The 16968-nt window shown below is 31.0% G+C and overlaps 4 protein-coding genes across 5 annotated transcripts in view; 3 read left to right on the forward strand and 1 right to left on the reverse strand.

The window, feature by feature from the left end:
• The first annotated feature begins 421 nt into the window (after window positions 1-421).
• On the forward strand, window positions 422-3383 carry mRpS22 (mitochondrial ribosomal protein S22). The gene is made up of 7 exons (XM_085205170.1): window positions 422-609; window positions 692-918; window positions 1217-1341; window positions 1863-1920; window positions 2195-2403; window positions 2629-2809; window positions 3128-3383. Exons 1-7 carry the CDS (start codon window positions 495-497, stop codon window positions 3341-3343), a joined length of 1131 nt encoding a protein of 376 aa, XP_085061296.1. The 5' UTR covers window positions 422-494; the 3' UTR covers window positions 3344-3383.
• A 1538-nt stretch (window positions 3384-4921) lies between these two features.
• Window positions 4922-7492, forward strand: LOC146527517 (uncharacterized). Its single transcript, XM_085204827.1, has 5 exons — window positions 4922-5066; window positions 5768-5831; window positions 6186-6433; window positions 6986-7173; window positions 7361-7492. Exons 1-5 carry the CDS (start codon window positions 4922-4924, stop codon window positions 7466-7468), a joined length of 753 nt encoding a protein of 250 aa, XP_085060953.1. The 3' UTR covers window positions 7469-7492.
• Window positions 7455-14386, reverse strand: Orai (calcium release-activated calcium channel protein orai). 2 transcript variants are annotated; one of them, XM_085204826.1, is made up of 4 exons: window positions 14077-14386; window positions 13730-13822; window positions 12019-12168; window positions 7455-11358 (listed from the first exon to the last, which is right to left on the reverse strand). In XM_085204826.1, the coding sequence occupies exons 3-4, from the start codon at window positions 12154-12156 to the stop codon at window positions 10831-10833; spliced, it is 666 nt and encodes a 221-aa protein (XP_085060952.1). In that variant the 5' UTR covers window positions 12157-12168; window positions 13730-13822; window positions 14077-14386; the 3' UTR covers window positions 7455-10830. The 2 variants fall into 2 exon arrangements, with proteins under 2 accessions (XP_085060952.1, XP_085060951.1); XM_085204825.1 differs by lacking the exon at window positions 13730-13822.
• A 248-nt stretch (window positions 14387-14634) lies between these two features.
• The window catches only part of rl (Mitogen-activated protein kinase rl), a 35692-nt gene continuing 33358 nt past the window's right edge, over window positions 14635-16968 (forward strand). The window contains exon 1 of the mRNA XM_085204406.1: window positions 14635-15048. Coding sequence (XP_085060532.1) covers window positions 14918-15048 — 131 coding nt within the window. The 5' untranslated portion in view covers window positions 14635-14917. The remainder of the gene's footprint in view (window positions 15049-16968) is intronic.

Raw genomic sequence — 16968 nt, forward strand, 5'->3', positions numbered from 1 at the left:
CCAAATGAATTAAATCTACGGCGGTTTTAATTCTCGTCCATTCCTTGATGTTCCTTAGCCATTTTTTTACCACCGGTTTTCCTTTTCCCAGAATCTTTTACTGGTATCTACATAATAGCAAATGTTGTTAATATCAAATATGCGGCAGTTTAAAATTGTGTAGAAAAATGTAATTATATTTAAGGAGTAATATTTTAATTTCAAAATTATATATTTTTTTACTCCGATTTTCGATAGTTGAAAAAAGTTTTTTTTTAAAAAACATTTGAACAACACGATTAGCGATAGATTACAATGTTTTAAGAAACATTGTAAATTGTGATTATAGTATCTTAAAAAATATCAACATGTCTTCAATTTATTTCATTTATATAATTTATTGCATTCTATAATATTATGATTGTCTATGTATAGCTATTTCATATTTAGGCTGTGGTAAATGTCAATCAAAAATTACGTATAGGTTATGAATTCTAAATAAACCAATTTCTATCATGTCTTTATTAAAATTAGTAAAAAATAATACAAGAAATATATTAATTAAGAGTAATGAATCACAAGCTATTTTTATATGTTCAAGAAAATTAAGTATCACGCCTTCAATATACGGTAATAATCTGATTTGTAATATATATATTAAAGTATAATAATATTATTAAGTAATAATATTTATTTAATTTAAACATTTTAGATGGAGAAAATCCGGCTCCAAAGTTTTTTTCATCAGGTGTTCAAATATTGCTGAAACGTTTAACTCGTCCTGATTTTGCTAAAGTATTCCGCAAACGGACCAACAGCAACGTAACTGTTCTGAAAACACCAGTATATAAGTTTTTAACTGATGAAGAATTACAGTTTGAACGAGAGAAGGCCAACAAAAATGCTGATAGATTACTGCAAATGCCACCAGTTGTTAAGGTATGTTAGAAAATAGATCTGTGTGTATTGAATATTTATCTCATTTATGTTTTTATACTATAATACATGAAACTATTATTTGATATTTGTTAGTATATGTAAAACACTGTAATAAAATATTATGTTCAATTCTTAGATTGATATTTTGAGACTCTGGTTAGAAGATCAACATCTCGATAATTGGACAGTGCATGGGTATAACACTATAGACTCCCTCTACATACAATAATGTATGAGAAATATAGTGTAAAGGTAATAAAAAATCTATAAATATTGACATAATGATTAAAAATTCCAGATCCATGAGCCAATAATTGATGTTTTATCTAAAGATCCAGCTCTGGTGGGATATGATACAACTAGATACTTATTTACAGATATTACCTTTGGTGTTGCAAATGAACACAGAACAATATTAGAAAGGTAAATTTTAAATTTTTAACTTCATGGCCACCATATAATAATGTGTATAAATTAATTACAGCAAAAATGTAAATTATTAAACCAATATCAATATAATCAATATAAATACGAAAACAATAACATTTACATGTTATGTTAAAAGTAATGATAAAAAAAAATGTAAAAATAAAGTAAATAAATTAATCCTGCTTATGCATATATTTGTATAAGAATTTTTAAAAAATTAACTGTTTTAGCAATTTTATCAAACAACATTCTTTAAATTAAAAAGTTTGACAAAATACAATACTAAAATCTATGTGCAATGAAATTGGTTAAGGCATTTCTGAAATTACTGTGAACAAACATACTAAAAAATAGACAAAGTTTAAAAATCATGTTTTTGCTTGTATTATATTAATACCACCACTAATATATTTTCTTCACTATTTTCCTTGTACAGACACATCAAAAATGTATAGATATTGTATACTAACTTGTCATGTAGGCCTATTTTTTTCAAGACTTAAAATTTTTTTTAGGGATCCTGATGGAACTTTGCGCAGTTGTGATCATGATGATAGAAAAAGGCTTAATCAGGTTTGTAAAATGTATCACAGTAGGTTATTATACAAACTTTTCTTTTTATGCATAATAATACACTTTAATTTAAATGTTATTTTGGTGAGCTCTTTCTGGCGCAGCGGCACAGTGTCTGAATGTAAACGATGGTTGTGGGTTCGCTAAGGAGAATTAATTATCATGTCCTCATTCTCTAACAGCACATTTAGTCCTGTTCACGCTAATTTTCAAAATTCTGAAGAAGAAGCTAAAAAAAATTTTTGTTTAATTTTAGAAATACTTATAATTTTAGATATACTTCCCAACAGTTGGACGAAAAATGAAGGAGCCATCAATTTTCACAGATGAAGAGAAATTCCATAGTCTTCTCGATAGATTTAAATACGAATATGTATTAGACAGGGCATGTGTCCAATACGAACCAGACGAGCCCCAGTATCAGAAGTTAACTAGTATAGCGTATCAGCATGTTAATATGAGTACACAGTTTAATTTACTAAGGTTTGTGTCATTATCTTTTTTGTCAATACTATTTATTAAAGAGAAGGGTGCAACACGACGCTTGTGGGTTCGATCCCCGTTGGGGGGAATTAATTATTATTTATTAATATTTTTATTTCTTTGCTTTGGCAAAAAGGTAAAACCGCGGCGTTAATTTTATTATATGCATAATATTTATTTCTACTATATCATTTAAAATTAATATTAACATGCAATAATTTTTAGATCTACCCGTCATTTTGGTCCACTAGCTTTCTATCTAACTTGGCATCAAAGTATGGACAACTTGATGTTAGAATTAGTACAAAGTGGTGTGATACGCGAAGCCGTGCTATTAATGGCGTTGAGACACGCAATACACGGGGATTTGGTAAACGGTGATGATAGTAACGCTTTAGTATCGCAGGTTAGATGATTTTACTTTTTTTAAGAACTTTTGAAGTGTAACTAAGGACAAATATTTTGGAAACTATATAAAAAATGTTATGTAAAAGAATTTGAAACCTATGTCAGCAATATATCTATAGGGTCAAGTATATATATATTTTGGCGAAGCTTTTTAAGAACATAGGCTTAATATAACTTAAGTCAGAATGCTTCAAACTATTTTTTTATAAATATCAGTTGGGAGCAGAGTGTTTACACTAGACTCCCTCGGTCTACTCTGTACATGCGGGGTACAGCATGATGCAGATGATAATTATAATGAGTGAATTTTTTCTAGATTATACCCACACCAATACAACTAACAAGACAAGAACATCTCTCCGAGCATGATATAGAATTAGATAACAAGTGTATAGAATGTGTTGATAAGTACATAGCAAGTAACTCTGCCATGAAAAGCCAGCAAGGTCTAGCTCTGCAAGGCTTCAGGGAACATTACCAGCAAATAGTAGAACTGAGCAGGGGTTTAAAGAAGGCGCACGGATCAGCTTGAATGTAGTTGTGTATTAATATTAAATATTTAGATAAGTTTTGTTTGGTGTTTTATTTGAAGGTTTGGGTTAACCATATATTTAGTATCTTATGTATATCAATATTCACTATGTTTTTAAAAAAAATATATTCTGATTGCCTGCTTAGTAATAAGAGATAAAATAACGCGAACATGTTAATTATTAACTATTAATAATTTATTGCTATGTGTGGGGGTCGTACCCACAACCACTGCACTTATAGTCACGGTGTCCCACGATGGCCATTGTAATTCATTATTTACAATCTGAAAACAATGGGATGGATAGAGGGAAAACCAGACGTCTTGTGATGATTATCAATGGAGCTAGAAATCCAAATGTATATTATAACATACAATTCTAATCAAGTTTGCCTATTAAGGAATCTATTCAATATCTTAATTTATGATTGTTAGTCTTTAAAAGGTTAATCATACGCATAGAATAAAGATACTAATTATTATATTTATATTATTTGTTTCGAAGCTACAATTTATGACCTTGTCACTAGCGGCGTTAGGGTAGGACGAGGCTGGGCGACCGCTCAGGGGCGCCGGATAAAAAGGGCGCCATAGACGCCCGTTTAGGGCGCTTAGCGCAAAGATGTCTCTTCGCTGCAGTGGCGTAGCTAGGGTATTTGCTGCCCGGTGCGGCTTAGGGGACTTGATGCCCTTTAAAATTTTCTAAGATTAAAAAAAAAGTGATCGTCGACTTTGATACCCTTTAAAATGATCTAAGATCTAAAACAAAAACAAAGTGATCGTCGACTTTGATGCCCCTTTCCTTTTGATGCCCTTTAAAATGGTCTAAGAGCTAAAAAAAAAAACAAAGTGATCGTCGTCTTTGGTTACGGATTACGGGGAGTCTTCTGAAGAACTGTTTGACCTGTTACCTGCTGCGGAATTTTCTAACCGAGGAGGATTTTTCAATGGAGTTCGCAAATAGAAAGGCTAGAAGAAGTGAAATTTTATTAGTTTTTTTCATATTTTTTTTTAAATAGATGGTTATTTCGTTGTACCCATTCCCTTTTTTGTATGTTATTGAATTGTAGTTAGGGGGCGCCGGAAAAACTTCACCCACGGCGCCGGTAGTGCTAAAACCGGCACTGAACCTTATCCTTGTCTGCATTAAATCATTCTTGCTGAAATTGGTTCCATGTTAAAAATTTTAGTTGCCTTCAGCTCCAGATGGCGTAAGATTATATTATTATCAAAATTATTTTCAGAACTCAACAATACATACTTAAAGAATAATTTTTATACGGTAGTTGAACACCTGTGTTTGTTTAATTTTCGTTTTAAAATTACCATATGCAGTATGCTTTCATGAAGTCAGCAGAAATGGATATGGGGGTCCTGATCTTCTATTTGAAGCTTAATTAATAAAGAAAAATAACCATTACTATATATATTTTTAATTATTCTTTTATTAAAAGATTTATGATATTTTATATTAAAAATATTTTTATAATCTACTACAATTGACCAATTGTCAATATTTAGGTAATATATTATCCTAACCTAATTTTATTTAGATTTCTATATTTATGTTTTATTAGTATGCCGCTTTACCGTAAACCAAAGACATTTACACCTTTACTAATTGCTGCTGAACAAAAATCAATCAAAAATGGCTTACACCACGCAGTATTCACGTCTCGGTTTGATAGATACGTTGGTGATTGGAAGAATGACTTAAAAGAAGGTTAAGAGATCATTATGAATGATTTAGTTATTTTCAAAATTAGATAGAGAATGAATTAGATATACCTTAGTTAACAATTATAGGTAGGTACTCTCAATTTCTCTTATAAAATTGATACAATATATAACGAATTTTCGATATTACAGTGAAAGAAGTTATCGATGATAACTCGATGTTGATGATAGTGAACGAGGCCAGTCGTGGCGCAGGGGCACAAAGTATGTAAACGCGACTGATTGTGGGTTCGATCCCCACTCGAGAAAATGAAATATTTAAAATTATGTTTCCATTTCTTCGCTCTGGTGTAGAGGCAAAGTTAAATAAATATTTCTTTATAGCACAGCAATATGGAGCCTAGTTGCTTATATAATTTACTAATACTACTTTAGTTGCTTATATAATATGTAGGTATACATAGTTCACCATTTTCCCGAGTGAGAATCGAATCTACAACCTTTTGATAACCTAACGAGATTTTGTAAAAAGATTTTGTTAGACAGTTCAGATTTTTCGTAATTGTTGTATCTATTTATTTGTAAAAGTTATGAGTTCAAAGTCTAAAGCACGCACGCCATCATTTAATATTAAACCTTGAACGATTAATATTATTGTGTAGATAACGCAGTACCTACAGTAACTATATTTTTATAAAATAATAATTTGTATTTATATAATTGTATTTGTATTTTGTATAATAATAGGTAAAGGATTGTTTTTAACCGTTACTGGAAAATTATATGAAGGAGATTGGTTAAAGGGGTTTAGGTTAGTACTCATATTGTTTTATGTATTAAGCACCTGTAAATACCTACTTACTTGCATATAAAGTATAAACCCAAAAAATTCTACCATATTATGGTAAAATATTTTGGGTTTAAATACGTAGGTATGGCCATCTTGAGCACAATTCCCCTACTTAAATTTTATTATGGTATTTAAGTTATTATGGAGATTACCTATATAAAGACCCAATAGGTACGCTATAGGTATATTTAATGTAATACCTAAATCAATTTTCTATGAAACAATACCGAAGTATTGTTAATAATATCGATAATAGGTTAATTAATTAATATTTGATACATTATACACATACAAATACATTACACAAATTAACAGACATGGCTTCGGCGTTCTAAGTAAAAAACTGCCAAATGGAACATTCAGTCTCGAGTACAGAGGTGACTGGGTGAGAGGAAAGCCAGAAGGCGTCGGATGGAGGTACTACGACAACGGCGATGTTTACTTTGGATTCTGGAAACGGGGCTGTCGTGACGGCTACGGCAAGATGTGGTATAGGGACGGCACATTCTATGTCGGTTATTGGAAGCAGAATAGGAAACACGGACTTGGCATGTTTGTGCAGAGTTAGTATTATTTTGGATTGTATTCTTAATTAAAAGTAACAATTGGCGATGTTTACTTATTATAATTTATGTTATTTTTTGCTCTTATCTATCTCTTTTGTGTTCTGATTATCAGTTATGCAGCAGCATACTCATTTAGTATATCTTAAAGATTATTACATTAGTACGTATCTTATAATAATTAATTCAACAGTCAACCGGCTTCATAAGACTTTATGTAATCAAAGTTATTAGGTACATTTCTAACTTTAGCTTTGAGTATACGGCACATAGCATGGTAGACAGGGGGAACCTGGGAACCTATTACCCAGTATTAAAACACTTCCGTTCCCCACTTTCCGCCGCATTCTGATAGCATTGCGTGCGTTGACTCAACCGCGCTTTGCCTCACTACGAGGAAATTAAGATTAAATATTTAATTTCCCCGAGTGGGAATCGAACCCACAACCTGCTGCGTTTACAGTCACACCCTTTAGTCCCTACGCCATCTCTGGCCTCGCATTTCTAATGTGTAGCGTGATAAATAATTGATATTATAATAATCCTATGTAGTAAATGGAAATCGTTACGAAGGGCACTGGGAGGACGACCTCAGACACGGCTTGGGTCGCTTCTACCACATGCACACAGGTCAACTGCAAGAGGGCTGCTGGACGCGCGGGGCGTGCGTGCGGTCCAAGATGTCTGATATCATCATACGTCAATTCTGCGATTTACCTACGAAATATCCTATTGAAATGGTAAAGACTTTTAATTTCAATGTCAAATAGACGCTATTTTGTCAACAAAATCCACGTGAGTTCGAATCCTTTGGGCTAACGATCGGAACGGCTCCGAAAATTGGGGCATCGAACCCATAATTATCGTGTCAGGCAGATGCTGTTCCATTGAGAGGTATAACTATAAAATATATTTACAATTCTACAGGAGACATTACAAAACTCGAGAAAAATCCTGGAAGAAAGTAAATTATGGCTGGCGCAAAGGATCGGGGAATTGGATAAAAAATTAAAATACTGTATTGATCAAATGTGAGGTTTATTGTGAAGTTATCAGATCATTCCGACGTCGACGTCGTCTACAATTATCTTTACGCGACATCTAATAAACCTTATACAAAGATAAACACAATTTTATTACTATGTCATACTCATATCACAGTAATTATTTATTGAATTACTTAAGTATCTACTCAATAGTGCAAACATAATCAAAATTTATACAGCTACACTTGGATGAAGAACATAATAACTCTAAGTTAATATTTTTTTAATGTAGGTATAAGTTTGTAACGAAAACCTATTTGATGTTTGTGATTTACAAAAAAAAAATTAATTCCTACAAATATTATAATAATATAAAAATGGGCAAAAGTTGTAATATTCCAATAGAAATTATATCTTATATGGTAATAAAAAATATGAATTAAAATTACGACCTTAGACAAACTTAGGATATTAAGGAAATACCTAGCACGTTATTTTGAATTTTATTTGGTTTAAGTAAAGACAATTAGTAAGATTTATAATTGACGATTACATAGGTACATTTAAATATATCTAAAATCCATAATTCAACATGAAGGATGAAAAGTCTATCGACATTTGCACTTAGGCATAAATAAAACTATTTTTAAAGTATATATCGCGTACAATTTGGAAAAAAAAAACTTATTTTAACTCGTTTTGAACACTACGGAAAATGGTAGTTCTTTACCACCATAGTCTAGTTCGTCCAAATTATACGCAATACAAACTTTTACAATAATTATGTTCAAACTATTTAAATTAGTCATTAGCGAAAAAATTGCAATCTGCAATGATAATTTCTTGCAATAAATTAAGCGGTTTGTAGGTCCATTTATATTTCTTATGTACTACAATTAGTTAATGTTTCTGCATTGCGTATTGGGTGATGAAACCAACGCCGCACTCGTTAAATTTACTATCATTAAAAATCCATTTGTAATGTAACCAATGGCCATAATAGCCCAATCATAAAATTAAGATATGTTATCGACTTAGTGAATTGAATCATATCTAGTAAATCGTTTAAAATATCTTTTTCTCTAATAAACTTAGTGAGTGCATCATATTAAATTCAGAGTTAATCATTTATAATATGTTTCGTTATATTGCGAAGCCTGTTTTCTGTTCGGTATCCATTTGATGGCACGTTTATTTTATCTTTTGTATTTAACCATTTTGGTTAGACATAAAATAAAAGTAAAGATGACCCACAAAATTATCCTGATACCCTGAATCGATGGGACGCATATAATTCTTTGTTTTCTCTCAGACATATATTTCGGACTTTTCTTTAAATTAATATTTCCATCAGAAATTGTTATTCAGACAGAATCTCGTAATATTATGAGTAATTTGAATAGAATAGAACACGATGAAAACGTACGAGCCATGGTTATAATACCAACGTGTTGGCTGGCGTGACACATACATTTGAATAATAAAACAATAACAGTGCAGACGTGTGACGAACGCTCTAATATTTGCGTCCGCGCGGCGCGACGAGCGATAATGGACGAGCCTGTATCTCATTGGATAAACCTTTCATGATAATCATATAAATTATAGTTATAATATTATATAAGCACGATTATCAGGTTCACTGTATTCCGCACACAGCAGCGTAAACAGAGAGAACTTAATGTAAAAATTTCTCCGTTTTCCCGCTTTCCGTCGAATTTAAGGCTACGAGTGGCAGAACTCAACACTGGGCTTTTGACTTGGTGGCAGGGGGAAAAAATTAAAATATCAATAAATAGGAATTCATTCCCTCGAGTGGGACCGAATCCACAACCGTCGAGTTACATTCACACCTTTGTGCTATTGCGAGGACGATTAAACGTTTGTAAATTGACTAAATATGTAAACACAAATATAATGGTATAAATAATATATCTCTTAAATACATTTTACTGTATATATAATATATCGTTATTTCTTAAATAAATTTAAATTTACGGCGTTGGTTTCACCCAAACCATACAGTGCTGTTTATAAATATATGGAGTACCGAACTATGTTTAGTTCTCTCTGTCAATTCTTTTATTTGCATAAAATGCATACGTGAACAAGCCGAATAACGCCCAATATTAATAATGTATCTCCTATCTCCAGTTAACGTCTATCTCGTACTGTCCGACATATCTATCCAATCACTAACCTGCATGCCTACCTCCATCTCTGTCTATTTCAATCTATGGTAGCAATTTTTGGATTAGGATTGGTTATTAACATTGGGCGTAATTCAATAGATTTTTAAACTATCCTTTTTCTGAAAAAATAAATCATAAATATTGAAGATGAAAAAAAGTTGCGTAAAGTACCTAGTAAATAGAAGAGATTTAAATTAATATTTGTTAGAATTTATGTCCCTGTAATTTTAATAATTTATATTTCATAACTAAATTCTAATTTAACTTTAGGAACGTTAATGTTACAATTTTTTTACGATATAAGTAGGTAAATTATATAAGTAGGTGTACGGTACACCTGATTCAGTTTTAAATAGATAAAAAACCATTACAATGTAAATTTTCATAAAACGATAAGTGATAAGAAAACACAAATATTTGCAATTTACATTTACTTGGTCACGAGCTAAAAAGCAATAAAATAATATTTGCGTCCTAAAAAACCTGCTAAACTTAAAACTAAAACATATAGTAGCTAGATAAAATACCAACAATCCATCAACATGAAAAACACCACGTTTGAGCAACTGATCTAAATAAATACAAACATATTAATGGATTAAAGTACTAAACTTTTATTTGGTTCTGAAAGAGCTTTTAACAACATTAAATATTATAAAATAAATATTTGAGGAAATATATTAAAAAAATAACGTAACGGGACTCAACCCACGTCTCTTGGAATCCATTTAAGTGTTCTAACTAAGCCATATGTTCTTATCAAGCTACGTCAAAATTCTACTACACTTGTTACAATTATTTTATTATGTTAGAGCGCTTGAATTGTTTACGCGAGGATTCCATTCCGGGTCCGTTATTATTTTTATAAATTTCCTTAATATTTTTAGTCAGAAATAATACCTTAAAAAATTATAAAACTATTGATTATTATTAAGTAAACAATACAATACATAGTTAAAATTTATTTCTCTATAGAGATTCTCATGACATGTATGACTCACCGTTATCGTACACAATTGTATACGTTACGTTCCTCGTTGATTGTGCATTAGGTAAGTACAAATCTGATAAGTACTCTTATGAACTAGAACGTATCTTTGAACGTCCAAAAATAAACGTAATAACTAAATAGGGACATAGGAAAGAATATTAAAAAATGTCTTAATTACTATAAAGTTAAGTAACTATATACATAACAATAAGGTAAAAAATGTTAGGGCTAAACCACTCTCTGCTCTAAAAGCGTGAGATTATTCATACGCGAGTCATGATCGCCCATTTCTATTTGTTCCTTGAGCAACTCCAATTCCTTAATACCTGTTACAGTCATTTCATACTTGTGCGTCGCGAGAGACATGTAGAAATGTATGGCGAACGCTAAAAATATTATCATCACCGGTATTAGTACTACACAGGCCGACCAGGCGGCCGTCTCGCTTAAATCATAAAATTTGACCCAGCATAATATAGCTATTTCAACAAGAAACAATATAAGGCCCAATAAAGTTGAGAAGGCCCACGCGATTTCTATATACCAATGCAATCTCTCGTGGGGAGATTCGTGCACTAAAGATATGCTGTGGAGGTTTCCCACGGCTTCAATGTTAGGTAATATGCAGGTACTGATCATTAAGGCTAGCATATGCACTGCTACTAACAATGTGGTACATACGGTGAAGGCCACTAGCATGGCCGGCGGGACTTTAGTCTGGTTTGGAGGATTCAATTGCACTTCCACCATTGCTACCTGTTAAAGAATATTACTTGTTGTATTGATATAAATTTTCCATATTATGTAAGTCGTTAGCATTTTTGTATTGAACGTTTCGAATAATTAAGTAGTTCATGGTCAAGGGTAGGCTTTACTTGTTTGACTGGTACAGGTACAGCACTCGAGAAGTTGACATAAAAATGTAAAAGTACTTTCTTAAATATGTATGACGATGACGTGGTACACTGGTGTAAAATATTTTTATAAAATTCAATGATAATATGTGTAGGCCATTTCATTCATGAATTCCATTCATTGAGTACATATATGTAGGCTTTTGTGACAATATTAAACTAATTTAACGGTTTTTTTTTTCATTAATTTATTCTCTCTTCTATAGGTCTTCAGTTCACTCTAATTATGCATTTACATATCAAGACCCAATACAACACATACAAATCGAATCCGCACCTATCATATTAGAACATTACTTTTTAAATTTTCATGCATTTCTCATTTGCTTCTTGATCCTCCCCTTTCCGTCTAATTTTAACAGTCAGATATTTAATCACTGCACCGATGACAATATTTTAACATTTATAAAAATGTATACAATTTCCACTATTGTTTTTAATATGAAAATAGAACATGTGAAATAAATTATTTTTTAAAAAATATGGGTCCCAATGTACTTACCATAGCAAAACCTGAGAGTAATGCAGAAGTTTTGCTGGAAGCCTTTAACTTGGCACGACTTAGCTGCAGTTTCCGCCATGAAAGATACGCTGGCGTGTGCAAGGCATCGCCCGACTGTATTGGCGTCTCACCTGACATTACGCACTTGTGCTGCATAAGGGAATGTAAAGTAATTATTACTTTTAGATAACGCATTTGTATTTTTAAAGTGTTATTTCACATATAGGAAAGATGAATAGTTTTTTAGATAACTTATATAAATTTGAACGCAGCTTCGTAAATTGAAGTCGCGTCTCTTCTAAACTGTCCCTTTGGACGCTTTGGAAGAGGCGCAGCTTGACTACTGCCCCATATATCTTCACCAAGCTACGTCGATATTCTTATAAATTTGTTATACTTTATTTATGCTGTTCGTTAACATACAAAAAATTAAACGAAGTGGAATCGAACTTGCAACTATTGTAAATCGCCCATTTCGAGTCCCGCTACGTTAAAAAATTATACGTTTTATAAACGTTTTTTATAAACGTACGTTTTATATAAAAATATTTCTTTAACGTTAGTGTAGAATAAGAACACCACAAATGGAGAACTTTGTTAAGCTATTTTACAGGTGTTAAATAAATGCAGTAAATTTAATCTTAGTTTGAATAATTAGTATTTTTTTAGTTTTACCCTGCATCCTGCATATTAACAGGGATATAGTATGCAGAGGCAACCTAGTGTTAAGATACCATGTTCCTCCTTATTGCATGTTAAGGAAAGGAACTAACACTAGCACTTTGTGTTGTTACTCATCTCCCTGAGTCAGGATTGAACTCATGACCACCACATTTACAATACAGATGATAGTTTTTTAATTTAAATTTAATAAGAAATAATAAAAACAAATAAAAAGATAGTTGTATTAATTTATTCAAGGTAACTTATTGAAATGTAAATTTACCCAAGAGGACGGTAAAGAAATATGTATACCACATTTAGTACAATAATATTTTTAAATGTTATTGTCATATTAGTTTAGTTATTTACACATTACGATAAAAACATATGTTGATAAATTTTGCATGGTATTAATGTATACATAATTAGATAAATGTATGTTATTATATAAATAAAATGGTAATATATATTATATAATGTACATTAAATTGAAAAGAGGCATAATTCAAAGTCAAAGGTTGACTAAAATAGATTCTCATTTGTCTGTGACACTCAATTGTACACTTTCATTTATGGAGAAAATATATTCTCAAAACATGGTAAAAATCAAATTAAATCAGATGTAGCAGCAGGGTAGGCAGAATGAACCTAGTGTTAAGAAATTCCATTCCTCAAATGAAAATATAAATTGAAATTAATAAATCGTTTTTTTGAATGGGGATTAAACATAGATATAACTTAAAAGTTAATAGTGTAGACATTAAAGTTATAACTTTTAAGTCTACACCATTAATTTTGTGTTATATATTTTTTGAATTATGCTACTTTTATATTTAATAATTGGGATAATAACAATTTGATAAACAAGTAAAACAAAACATTATTGCAGATTTTTTTAAAATAGTACACCTCACCATTAAAGCATGTAAAGAATTTCTAACTCTAGAGAATATTAGCTTGAATGAAGAGAGAAAAACTTATTTAATTGGCAACAAATGGAACCAGATGAGTAAAGCCCCTGCCCAAGTTTTATATTTTCTAAACTCACTTTAAATATTAAAAGTGATCCAACTGTCACTTCTCCAGGATGTGCAGGATATACCAAATTTAAGGTGTCATTAATGATCTGTCATCAATTTCACTAAGAAAAAATTTTAATTATTAACTGTGATAATAAATATCATGCAGTGTTTTATAAATATTTTAAATAGAAAGTTTGTATTTGATATATTAATTGTGCATTATAAACAGAATTTAAAGAAAAATACCACGATTCTTTTAATTAAAATATTATGATTAAATATGTTAGGACATCTCAAATTATAAAGCAAACAAATTAAGATATAAACTGATTAATTAAAAATATGTATATATGTAATATGAATAACATCATACCTTAGTCGGATTTGGACACCAGCTATTAGATTGGCTATAACGACTATTCGAATTCCCGTAGTGATGATTATTGCCGATAGTACTTGCCGACCAAACCGACATGCCTAAATAAATTGCACGACAGTCCTTCAAATTAAGAGGACGAGGTCACTAACTTTTCAATAACGATGTATATTCCATTGGCACATATATTTTACATCGAAAATAATAAAGAATTCTAAACTTGTAACGCATGTAAATCGTACAAAATCTTATATTTTTCTAATTTGTGGCATCTAAAATAACAAATTCTAAAAGTGACGTAAGCAGTCAAATGACAGACAATGACAATTAGAATAGGTTATAAATATAGAGTAAAGATTGAAGAAAAACGAAAATTTAATAATAAAGTTGATATATTTATGCATATCATAATATAGTTTATTTATTTAATTATATACTGTTAAATTTTATAAAGCAAATATATTAAATTTTAAATCTTATACTATTCTTGTACAAGTATTCGATTGCGTTATGCAGACTGTGCGAAACAAAGACGGATAGATTTATCTTATCCAATTTTGTAACGGTACTGCGTCCGTACGGGAGTGTCCAAGAAAGTCGGGCGCACAGTTGGACGAGAATGATAAGCGAATTGCTTTGCAAGTGGATAATGTAGGTCGGATATAGTAGTTTGTTTTGGTTTATCATTGGTTATATGCTGTGACTTGATGCCTGCTGTCTGGATTGTACTTAGTGATCTATGATATTTCGAATTTTGGAATTCGAGATACTGTGACAGGAACATACTGTAAACATTTGCTCTGTGGTTAAGTGATTTTACTATTTTTTGTGCATCACAATGGCCGAAGCTGCAGCAGCCACTTGTGCCAATAATCCTAATGCCGAAATTGTACGAGGCCAGGTGTTTGAAGTTGGCCCTAGGTACAAGAGCCTCCAGTATATTGGCGAAGGAGCCTATGGCATGGTTGTGTGAGTAATATGATATCATATTAAATTATATTTAAATTTTCCTTAACTTTGTTTAACTGCACACAACTTGCTATTAATAACAAATATACCAAATATAAGAAAGAAACTTTCAAAATTTAATAACCTGAAAACTCTATCAACCTCATTCTAGAGCACAATATTATGGACCTATTTTGTGTTATATATAAGGTATATGACACAAAATAGGCGTAATATTGTTATTATTATTTTTATAATTTTTTTACTAGATAAATGTATAAAGTAAGCATTTACCAATGTGTTGTAGTTGGTTCATTGATAGCCATTAATTGTATAAAAAATTTAAATTGTATATACATATTTCAAGCTTAACTTTCAAATATATTGTTTGTAAAATATATTATTTACCAACGTAATTAGAATTAGATGCAGAAATATGAATATATTTTCAGCAAATGCTATTGATGAAATATTCCTATATAGTAAAGTGTCTTTTGATTAAGGCTTTGGTAAATCAGAATTAATTTAAAATAGTAGTTAATAAAAAAATAAGGAAAATCAAATAATAATGAAAGTGATTGTAAATGTGATTCATATCAGTTTATTGAATTTTAATATGTTAGTGTTAAGACTTTCTTATTTCCATGTATGGCCCATTTTTTTAAGACATTGTATGTTAAGTTCTGGAAGTCAACACTGCACAATGTCTTGTTACCAAAGAATAGAAATAAAAAAGCTTTCTTTTGAAATTTAAAATCTTAATTAATAATTAACAGATAACTTTTTATGGTGAGAAAATATCTTATTGGAAAATTGAATCACACCGGCAGTATACCTTTAGCTTCTCTGGTGTTACGCAGGGGTGTGGGCGTTGATGATCACTTACCATCATGTGACTTGAACACTTGTTTGCCTTGTCTTTTCCATATAAATAAAGAAGAGAAAATCAAAAACCTATGCAAGCAAATATTGTTGTGTAATTGAATTAATAAACTTAACAAAATCATCAATAGAGTAATTATTTCATGTTTACCCAAAAACAAAACATAATACATACAAAAAAATAGACTATGTTGTATACTATTGTTTATATTAATTTGAATTCTTCAAATGAACATGTCATTTAACCAGTCAGAATGTTTTTTAAAACTAGGTATGTTATGTATTGAAGATGTAAAGTAGATTCACACTCCACTCTACCCTTCTTTCATATAAGAGGGTAGATAGAGGGAACCTAGTATTAATATATTCCGTTCTCCTCACAGTGGCCAATTTTTAGGACTTTGCATGCTTAAGGGTGGAAGTCAATGTCGCTTATTGTCTTTTGACCATATCATGACCATACCATAACACCACATACAGTGATACAAAATTGTACATTTTGACTGTAAACATGGCAGTTGTGGGTTCCATTCCCGCTCAGATTGTTTTCATTTTGTTGCTGTGGTAACTAGAAAGTGAGGCAATGAGTTTGATCACTAAGAACGGAATGGCTCGAAAACTGAGCTGAAACGGAGGCACTAAGTTCTGTCTACGCTGTTAAACAACACACAAATGGGGTCCTTGTTACTAAAAAGATTTAATTAAAAAAAATATAAAGTTTTAAATGAAACAAACATAAACAAAAATAACAATTGGATTTTCAATTAAAATGCTTATAAGATTAGTCTATTTCGATACAACAATTCTAACCGCGTTGTGAACATCGATCACATTCTATCCACGTACTTAACTAGACGGTTTTTATCACACTAGCGCCGGCTTCGACTTCGGTCAGTGGTGAATATAACTTTTTCATCCGAACTTTGACTTCCATTTACTAATGTGGCGTATTATATTTTTTTTAAATACTGTCCTGTCCTACAATTCATTTAAATTCAGAATATCTTTATAGTACACAATTCTAATATTAGTTTTATGGCACTAACTGATTATTCTAAT

The sequence above is a fragment of the Heliconius melpomene genome, chromosome 20, assembly GCF_056956725.1.
Source record: "Heliconius melpomene rosina isolate 202511_hmr_F chromosome 20, ASM5695672v1, whole genome shotgun sequence".
Taxonomy (NCBI): domain Eukaryota; kingdom Metazoa; phylum Arthropoda; class Insecta; order Lepidoptera; family Nymphalidae; genus Heliconius; species Heliconius melpomene.

Excerpts from the sequence above, each read along its gene's own strand:
- mRpS22 (XM_085205170.1), top strand. The coding sequence starts at position 495 with ATGTCTTTATTAAAATTAGTAAAAAATAATACAAGAAATATATTAATT. Across the intron at positions 610-691 it reads TATCACGCCTTCAATATACG|ATGGAGAAAATCCGGCTCCA; the intron begins GTAATAATCTGA and ends TAAACATTTTAG. Across the intron at positions 1,342-1,862 it reads CACAGAACAATATTAGAAAG|GGATCCTGATGGAACTTTGC; the intron begins GTAAATTTTAAA and ends AATTTTTTTTAG.
- LOC146527517 (XM_085204827.1), top strand. The coding sequence starts at position 4,922 with ATGCCGCTTTACCGTAAACCAAAGACATTTACACCTTTACTAATTGCT. Across the intron at positions 5,067-5,767 it reads GAAGAATGACTTAAAAGAAG|GTAAAGGATTGTTTTTAACC; the intron begins GTTAAGAGATCA and ends GTATAATAATAG. Across the intron at positions 7,174-7,360 it reads CGAAATATCCTATTGAAATG|GAGACATTACAAAACTCGAG; the intron begins GTAAAGACTTTT and ends ACAATTCTACAG.
- Orai (XM_085204825.1), bottom strand. The coding sequence starts at position 14,178 with ATGTCGGTTTGGTCGGCAAGTACTATCGGCAATAATCATCACTACGGG. Across the intron at positions 12,169-14,076 it reads GGTGTCCAAATCCGACTAAG|CACAAGTGCGTAATGTCAGG; the intron begins GTATGATGTTAT and ends TCCCTTATGCAG. Across the intron at positions 11,359-12,018 it reads TACTCTCAGGTTTTGCTATG|GTAGCAATGGTGGAAGTGCA; the intron begins GTAAGTACATTG and ends ATTCTTTAACAG.